This window comes from Larimichthys crocea, chromosome X (genome assembly GCF_000972845.2).
Source record: "Larimichthys crocea isolate SSNF chromosome X, L_crocea_2.0, whole genome shotgun sequence".
NCBI classification, from domain to species: Eukaryota; Metazoa; Chordata; class Actinopteri; family Sciaenidae; genus Larimichthys; species Larimichthys crocea.
Window position 1 is genome coordinate 17,071,656 of NC_040020.1, and position 10,000 is coordinate 17,081,655.

The window sequence follows — 10,000 nt, forward strand, 5'->3', positions numbered from 1 at the left end:
CTTTCTTCTCAGGCTCTGCCTCCTCGTTGCTTTCTTCTAATACACCCGTCTTTCTCTCCTTGCCTGTTGCAGAGTGTGTTTCTATTTCCTTCTTCCTGCTTGCCTCACAGTCTGACTTCTTTCTGTCCTGTTCTCTCAGTCAGGCCTGTCTCTCTTTTCCTGCTCTTTGGCATTTCTTTGGCTCGTCTCTGTCTCTGTTTGTCCTGAGCTGCCCTTTGCTCTCTGTCCCTGCAGCACTGTATCAATTAATGTATGTAGAAGAGAATCCTCATCTGCTTTTACCTGCGCTAAACCGGTTTGCTCAGTTTGATGACAATTTGTTTGCACATTTTCACTGTCTTGGATTTTGGTGGTGACAGTCATCATCTTTTAAAACAAAATGGAAGGAGTGAGTGAGGGTCAGTTCTCTAGGTTTCTGCTTTCTGATCGACTCTCCCTTCAGATGTAGTGGGCTGTCAGCCTGTTGTGTTCCCTTAAAGGTCCAGTGTGTAAGATTCAGGAGTTTTAGGAGGATTTCTTTGTAGAAATGGAATATAATATTCATTAGTATGTTTCATTTTAGTATAATAAACTGAGTATAAGAGTTGTTGTGGTTTTGTTGTCCTATTTCTCAGCTTATGTCCTCTGTAAGTCGCTTTGGCTAAAAGCGTCTGCTAAATGCAATGTAATGTAATGTAATGTAATAATGAGCCCTTTATATCTACAGTGAGAGCAGGTCCTCTTCCATTCAGTCCGCCATGTTCAGCCACCAGTTTTCTACAGTAGCCCAGAGCAGACAAACCGAACACTGATCTAAATATGAGCGTTTGCTTTTAATGTGACTTTGGCAGCCAGAGTTTTTCCTACATGTTTGGAAGGAGAGAGTGAGGCGTGGGAGAGTATTCATTTGGTTGAAATCTGCAACTTCACTGCTGGGTGTAGCTAAATCCTACACACTGGACCTTTAATGAAAATGCTGAATGCTTTAGCTTTTCACTGTGTTGTATGAAAACTGTTTACCTGTTAATTAAAGTGGGAAAAATGAATTTAACTCTTGATATTTATAAATATAAATATCAATGACGGCTCATATTTAACTCAGTGTTGGTTACATAAATGAAATCAATCAAATAATATAATAATGTAACTGGGGTTTGGTAGTTTTTAGCATTTTAGTGTAATGTACTAGCAGCACTACTTTGCAGTGAAGGGAGGGTGGTTGAATAGTGAACCATCACAGCCAATGAGTGTTCTTTGATGTCTTCCCAAAACTAAACCAGCGATAAAGAGTTACATATTTCTATTGTTCATTAAAAAAAAAAATACACGCCATATGTTTGATGTATGTGCTTTCATCTCCAAACAAAGCTTCCTTCATACACATGGTGCAATATGTCTCTCCCTCTATATCAGATTGCAGCCATCTGTTAATTCTTTTGTGCATCTTTATGTATTCTTCCCTTCATCTCCCTCCCTGCAGGCCATGGGTATGGACGTTCAGATGGTGCCAGGTAAAGGTCCTACATTCCCGGAGCCCCTGAAGGAGCCAGAAGACCTGCAGCGTCTGCAGACCAAAGTGGACGTGGGCAAAGAGCTGGGCTACGTCTTCAAAGCTATCACGCTGACCAGACACAAGATAGAGGGCAAAGTGCCGCTCATAGGATTCACCGGAGCTCCGGTTTGTGATGCTACAGACGCACGTAATGCTGTAGAGAAAAGCACCGATGCACTAAGCCGCGATTCTTACTGTCCCTTCTTTCTTGTGTCCCTTCACAGTGGACGCTGATGTCCTACATGATAGAAGGCGGAGGATCCAACACCCACTCTAAGGCGAAGCGTTGGCTGTATCGACACCCTGAGTCCAGTCACATGCTGCTGAGGATGCTGACAGACGTGATAGTGGAGTATCTGCTGGGACAGGTGGCAGCTGGAGCTCAGGTTAGACCCCCAGCCTTCAAATCCATGGACACATGTTTGCAGTGTGCTTTTCATTCAAAACGACTGAAAACCAGAGCTCAGAGATTTGGTGTCAGGCGCACTGTGTGGAGTATTTCAGAGTTTGGACATAAATACTCTGCTGATCGTGGCAGCGCCTGCACACACTCCTTATAGAAACAAACCTGCTCAGTCTCAGCACAAAATCTGGTTGAGACAGCAATTTTCCCCCTCAAGAAAGTCGAGCACAGCCTGAGAGCACAAACCGGGATTATTACACAAAGTCTAGACAATGCAGGGTACCAGTGGGGTGTGTTGCCATTTTTTATTGCAGTTTTTCAGTATTTGGGGCAGCGGGGTGGCTTTAGAGTCTGCTCTTCTACCTCATTTGAGATCCTCGAGCAGAGTCAAGCATCCTCTCTGCTGGTTCCCCGCAATGTTGTTTTAGCATCCTTTAGCTCATTATTCTGGTTTATGCAGCGAGCCACTTTTTCAGCATATAAGCACAGTTTGTCCAGCTAACTAACACAGAGAGACTGAGTACTGGACTTTCATCAGATGGATGCATGCACGATTCTGAATGATAGTAATGTTATTCCCAGTCTGCTTGATGTTCAATTTGGCAGCTTGTTAACTTGCTATCAACTTAATAGAGTGATCATAGGTCAGTATTGTGTTTACAGCTTGTTATTGTGGGTTTTAAATGATCTTTATCATCTTATGTGTGTGTGTGTGTGTTTTGTCCAGGCTCTGCAGGTGTTCGAGTCCCACGCCGGCATTCTGGGTCCGGTCGAGTTCAAAGAGTTCTCTCTGCCTTACCTGCGAGACATCACTCACCGTGTCAAAGATAAACTCAAGGAGGCGGGACAGGACGTTCCCATGGTGAGAGACAGCTGCTCACATCATTGTCAATAAGCTTTAGTCCAAATGTATAAATATGCCACAGCAGCTTGGCAGTAACATTTGACTTGTCAGTGGCTAATGATGCACACACACGCACATCATCTAAACTGAGTCATTTTTTTTACTTTCCTGCAGTGTTCCTTCGTTTGTTCTCATGTTATAATTACGTTCTATATTAGTTTCAATACTCTGTTCTATTCTTATCATCACTCTGTTGCTTCAACAACAGTCTCCCTGGAGGGATCATTAAGGATCCATCTGGTCCAACATAAATAACTCTGTGTTTTATCTACCAGTAGGTGGCAGCACTTCACCAAAAATGGTCTGTGATGATCGTGCAGAAGTTCCATTAAAGATCTGCTCTTTATGTTTCCGTGCCCGTCTGTCTTCCAGATTGTGTTTGCAAAGGATGCTCACTACGGCGTAGAGGATCTGTCTCAGTCTAATTATGAGGTAGTCGGACTGGACTGGACCATTGACCCGCGATCAGCACGGTAACACACACATAGAGATATTTTGACTTTATTACTCATAACTACCCAATCATTTTGTAACTGTGTTACTGCCCAGACCAAGGTCTGTGTTCAATAAGTCACATCAGCCCAACAGCTGTTTGTAAAAAAAAAAAAAAAAGAAAAGGAAAAAAAAAGAAAAACTGGCTCCTCCAGTTGTATCTCTGAATGTGAGCAGGAATAGAAAATAATCAATACATGAATTTCCTCAGTTAAAAGATACAGATACAGCCTCAAAATCCACTACTCTGTCTACACCTATGAATACATCTCATGGGTGTAGCCGGTAATGTGTAGCAGCATAGCGCTAATCATGAACTTTACTGTTGTGTTTCTTTGAGGAGCGGGTTAACCATTAGCGACCTCTCTCTTTCGCCTCTGGTTTGTCAGTGGGAGCAGGATTTAAGTCAACAAACGTCTGTGTTTCCTGCCCCGCACATCAAATACTTAACCTGTTGGTTAAAGGATTACCCTGTGTGTCCTGTGTTGTGTGTGTGTGTCTGTGTGTATCAGGGAGCGCACAGGAGGGAAGGTCAGCCTGCAGGGAAACATGGACCCTTGTGCTCTCTACGCTCCAAAGGTAACCACTCCACTCCCACTTTGCTTTAGACTGTCAGGGTTGGCCATTTTGAAAACACAGAACACCTTCATGCATTTTAGCATTTCAGTCCTGCCCATCCCCAGTAACACAACAGTGTGTGTTACAGACTCAACAAGCACAGTACTTCATATAAATAAGTAATGACAGGGTAAAATAAATAGATTTAACATATCGATCAGCCATAACATTCAGACCACTGACAGGTGAAGTGAATAACATTGATTATTTCGTCTTCATGACACCTATCAGTCCTCAAAATTGACGGACTATGACGAGGGCCAAATTGTGATGGCTAGACGACTGGGTCAAAGCATCTCCAAAACTGCAGCTCATGTGGGCTGTTTCTGCTCTGCAGTGGTTAGTGCCTATCAAAGATGCACTAAGAAAAAGCTTTGAACCTGCATCATGGGCAGTCCAAGCTCATTCATGCAGGTGGGGAGGAAAGGCTGACCAGTATGGGCCGATTCAACAAACTGTAGCTTCAGCTGCTGAAAAAGTTAATATTGGTTCTGATAGAAAGGTGTCAGAACACAAGCTGCATCACAGTTTGTTGTGTTTGGGGTCGTGTAGTCGTAGACCAGTCAGGGTGTCCATGTTGACCGAGCATGTGAGCATCAGAACTGAAGCGCAGAGCATGTGAAGGAAGGTGGCCTGGTCTGATGAATCATGTTTTCTTTTATGTCACGTGGATGGCTGGGTGCATGTGCATTTCTTACTTGGGGAACATATGACACCAAGATGCACTATGGAAAGAAGGCAAGCCTGTGGAGCCAGTGTTATGCTTTGGGCAATGTTCTGCTGGGAGACATTGGGTCCTGCCATTCATGTGGATATTACACACTTTGTACCATCTGCATTGTTGCAGACCATGTACACCCTTTCATGGAAACCATATTTCCTGTTGGCAGTGGCCTTTTCCAGCAAAAAAGTTCAGGAATGGTTTGAGGAACACAACAACGAGTTCAAAGAAGAACATCACACATTCAGAGGTCTAGTAGAGTCCATGTCTTAACAGGTCAGGGCTGCTTCGGCAGCAAAAGGGGGACCTAGATAAAAAAAGAGTTTCTTTTATAACCTGTTTGTAACACGCACAGCTGACCTCTGTCATGTAGTGTGAGTTGTTCAATGGTAGACAGCTCCAGAGAAGAATTTTGCATATCACAAAACAAAAAGAAGAAAAAACAACAGAAAAGTCTTTTTACTTAAGTTTTTCTCTCTCATCTGCTGCTATTTTTAGCACGGCAGTGTTCTCCTGCTGTGAATCCTATCCCACAGTATTTCCATTCCTATATTCCTACCTCAGGTGAAACTTTATTTTGGCAAACGTTTACACGCTGTATGGCAATTTATAACCCTTCACAAGAAGTTCCTCATTGTTCCTCCCCTGACCCAGTTTGAGCAAAGTATATCTCATTCTAAATATTCTACAGCTGCAGTTGAACCATAATTGATCTAAAAAATGTCTGGATGTTAACCCCTGTCACTCTTTCACTCTCTTCCTCCTTCAGGAACAAATTTCAGACATCGTGAAGAGGATGTTGGAAGGTTTCGGCACGAGGGGCTACATTGCCAACCTTGGCCACGGCCTTTACCCCGACATGGACCCGGAGAACGTGGGTGCCTTCGTTGAAGCCGTGCACCAACACTCTAAACAGATGATCAAACAAATGTAAAGACTGATTCGTCTGTGTAAGCCAAATATGCTGATGATAGTGGGGGGAATAAAGTAGAGAGCACAATAATGCATTACTTTGTTACAAAGCAGCAGAGAGTACATTCCCACATTTTAGAAGAGCATTTACTCACATTCAATTCAATTTGTCAGATACAATCATAATTCAAGCTAGATTTTTATGATAAATAAGATATTAATTTTCTCAGATATATATTTTATGTTCATCTGTAATAACTTGATCTGATCAGGAGTAGATTACGTGTTGCCAATGGATGAGTGACATCAATTTAGTAAGTAGATGTACATTACAGATGCATTTCCAGTTCTAAGGGATTTGTTTTAATACTGCATCCAATCAGCAAACAGCTTTGACTGAAAAATATGTCTTTTAGTTATTTGTCATACAGTCAAACTCACTGTTATGTCACTAGATAGAGACAACCATTTATAACTCCTTAAGCTGTAAACATCTTCAATCAAAAGAGAACTTGTCATCGGTCCTGTTTATTGAAGGCTGTGACATCAAAATCTGGTGTTTGAGCTTCAGGCACTGGATTTTAACCCTCTGGGGTCTGAGCAATCACCCACAATAGGGCATGCAGCAGCTGATAATTCTCCCACCTGACATCTTCAGTGAGCAAAATTCCCCCCTCTGGATCTCGGCATGAAGAGTTTTATTTTTACTCCAGCGGATAGAACATAAAGAAGATGCCTTATGCTGTTTTTGTCTTTGTCCTTGACCCTAAATATCTTTTTTTATCCACTCAGAGAGACTTGTAGAAGTGATTTATGAAGTGAATTGCCTTGTAAGCATATCAAAAGAGAATATACAAACTCATAAATGTATCTTAGTATTTTTTTTCTGTCTAGAAAAATAAAGATTGGTTTAATTTTAACGAGATTCATGTTCTTTTGTATTTTTATATGAAGTTATTAGATTTGCCGCTCAGCCAAATGGCTTTGAGTAGGATGTTAATTCTTCCTTTTAATATCTTTATGCTCTTAAACTCAGACACAGTTTACATGACATTTAAACTTCTTAACTTGGCATTTATGTTATGTTATGCATCTTTGTGATCCCTTAAAGGTCCAGGATTTTACCTCTAAGTGTAAAAGTTACAGATTGCGACTGACTGAATGCCCCTCACCTCACGTTCCCTAAGCTACCAAACCTGAAGGAGAACCTACAAGGAACACAAAAGCCCATAGAGCCAGTGTTTGGTTTGTCCCTCCTGTGCTTCCATTGGAACAAAGTGGTTACAAATGGCAGACTTTGTGTAAGAGGACCTGCTCCCTCTGCATGCATGCTCTGAATGCAGCAAAACTAGAGAAACGTCACAGGTTTGGTGTGTTATTCTAGTAGTGGCTAATGTAGCCTCGAGCCATCAGACTCGAGCAGAGATCAGGTGCACTTATTTCTTTCTTTCATCCTGAGATTTGTCGTCTTTAGCCCCAGCTGATGCTGACTCATATGACATCACTTGAATCAATTTGACAGACTTCACACAGCTCCCTCTGGAGCCCCAAAAAGCTTTATACAACAACACATTTACAGTAAATCTCCCCATCACTTGTAGACTGCTTTGATATAAATATATTTTATTGATTGCTATCATCAGGTCAAATGTCACTTTGATTTATGACAAAATACCACAAGCATATTGACGTTAACATATAGCTCATGGCAGCTTCTTGCCTAAGTACACCGTCACATACCTGTACATTAGATAAATGAAAACTATGTATCTATGTACCTGTCTCACCTATGCTCTGTTTGTGTTCCAATGATTTATCATTCAGGAATTAAAGCTACTGATGTACTTGTAAGTCCCATCGGATAAAAGTGTCTGAATAAATAAATAAAAATAAAATAATAAGCACATTTTAAAAAACACCATTGACATACTTTGTGTTTGTTTTGATGGTTTATGCATTAGAGTTGTTAATCCTCTGCTGATTGTGGAGACTTGAGGCAGAGGCCCAGTAAATGGGACAGATATATGACAGTGACTGGGGCTTTAACTGGGACAGAAGTGAGAGGGTGTTCTGCCTGAAGGTGTGGTAACACCATTTTATCATCCAGTTTGAAGTCCTTTGAGACACGCTTTGTGATGAAGGTCTTTATAAATAAACAGCTCCAACAAATACAGCACAGTGTGGCCTCTAGAACATTAACTAATACAGTAGTAATGATAGTGTATTGAAAAGCTCAGTAACTAACAAGTTAGAGAGAGAGGTGTGATATCTGTGAAATGAAAATATAATAATCAAAAATACTTTTTTAGGTAACTGCATTGATTTGTAGCTGCCTGATCTTAGAGCATTCCCCAGCGAGCAGAAGTCTTCACCGTCTTCTCTACCTGACCTTGATAACTCAGTTCTGACAACATGTTACATGATTTGTAGGTACTTGGCTGAGACCTTAAAACTTCAAATTCTGTTATGTGTTGCTGCCACCAAAGTGTTTAAGTTAAATCTGAGTGCTAGTTTCACATCAATGACAACAGAGAAAAAATGGAAGCAAACAGGAAACTCAAATGAACGCTTCAAGGTGATGTCACAGATGGTAGAGGAAGTCTGTGTGTTGTGGTTACTAAGGTTGTTTTAACAACCTGCACATAGTGCTGGTACAGAAAAGGTTGTTATTTCTCAGGTCACCATTTTTCCATTCTTTCACCCATAATCACATGTTCACAGCAGCAGGCCACATGTGGAGGACGCTTGTTGCTAATGACACAGCTGGTCAAAACCAATGATGTACCTGTAGACTGTGTAAAACATGGACATTATACCCATGATCTCACCCAGAGGTTGCTTAACAGCTGTTGTGAAGCTCAGAGTGTGGTGGGTTCGGCTGCCACCATCTTGATAGTCCTGCCCCTGCTGGTTCCTCACTAATCCAAAAATGGAGCTTCTTCTGTAGCCAGCCTCAAGTGGCTGTTTGAGGAACTGCAATTTTTAGCACTTTAATATTACATGTTTTATTGTATATACACATTGGTTTTACTTTATAGCCACGGAGGTGGAGAGCTTTGTGATTGTCAGTAAACCACAGGGAATAACTTTGGCTCTTTAGATACTGTAAAACGTGTAAATCACAAAGATCGTATCATTTCAAACACATGCTGAACAGTATCAAAGTATTGATATTTTTGACAACCGTAGTGGTGACAATGTCAAGGGTACTTTTGACATGAAGTCAAAATGTAAGCACTGAGTCAATAAAGTGATGTTTGTTATGATAAAACAACACAGAATAAGTATTTTAGGCGACTACATGCTTCCCATTTCAAGTGGCAGATAGCATCCTTGGTTATCAGGTCTTCACTGTCAAAGTTTGAATCCCCATTCTAAGTCCAACAATGTCACAAGAGTGCGATGCTAAACTGTGCTGTCATTCTAAATTGTCTTCAGAATTGCTGCCTGCCTATTCTCACAAAAGTGATGCCCATAATTTCTTTAGGTTCATCTGAATGTCAAATCATGGTCAGTGTTTTGTGTCTATTGTAATTCCATTCGATTCAAATAAAACGTATTTTGCAAACATTTACATGATTTCACATTCAGGTCTCACACCCTAAACTGTAACCATTCTAGAGTGGACACACTTTGCATTTTCAAATCTTTTTATCTCTGCTTGCTTTGTCCGTTTTTTTTTCTTTGACATGATTCAACCTTAGGTAGTCAGGTATGTAGCTGTTTGGTGTCATTTCTAAATCTTGAAAGGTCATTTCAGGTCAGGCAGAGGTGTTAAAGTCAAGTTTCCCAATCAAGACTCATAAAACCGTCACAAGTGTAGTAAATTTGTGATAAATACAGATAAGATATTCTTACACAGAATTAGGCTTAAAATGAAAATTATGTTTATTATTTATGTAATCATAATGGAAGCTCTTTACATGAGGAATTTGAAAAAGGGATCAGTTAATCCAAATGATGTTTTTTCACTGTGAGGCGGCTGAGAACGTCAGATAAGCAGATTCTAGTAAATCCAGTTGTTGTTGTCACTGATGTTGTTGTAAGGGATTCCAGCAAAAATCACAACATCACATGACCACATGATTTCAGGGAATCCCTCCTCACTAGCCTTTGGGTTATTGCATTAAAACCATGTTATTGTCATGTTGAAGTTTTGACCAGTCCATTTCTCAGTCTGGTGTTATTTATCTCTTGATTGGACCTTTTCTGTAGCAAATATATGTTTTCTTTTGAGTTTTTCATTTCTAATGATCCTCCATGTGATGATGGATACTTGTGAGTGTCTGTATCTATGTTGCCTGGTTTCTTCTGTGAGTATAATGTACCCTCTGACTTTCATTTATCAGTTATTCAGTTCAACTTAACTTTATTTATATATCGCCAAATCATAGCAGAAGTTATCTCATCACACTTCCA

At 40.7% G+C, this 10,000-nt stretch overlaps 1 protein-coding gene across 1 annotated transcript in view; it reads left to right on the forward strand.

The window, feature by feature from the left end:
• urod (uroporphyrinogen decarboxylase) overlaps positions 1–6,506 on the forward strand; it is a 9,526-nt gene extending 3,020 nt beyond the window's left edge. The window contains exons 5-10 of the mRNA XM_019268885.2: positions 1,460–1,657; positions 1,756–1,917; positions 2,662–2,796; positions 3,211–3,311; positions 3,843–3,909; positions 5,439–6,506. Of these exons, the coding sequence (XP_019124430.1) occupies positions 1,460–1,657; positions 1,756–1,917; positions 2,662–2,796; positions 3,211–3,311; positions 3,843–3,909; positions 5,439–5,603 (828 nt within the window). The 3' untranslated portion in view covers positions 5,604–6,506. The remainder of the gene's footprint in view (positions 1–1,459; positions 1,658–1,755; positions 1,918–2,661; positions 2,797–3,210; positions 3,312–3,842; positions 3,910–5,438) is intronic.
• The last annotated feature ends 3,494 nt before the right edge of the window (positions 6,507–10,000 follow it).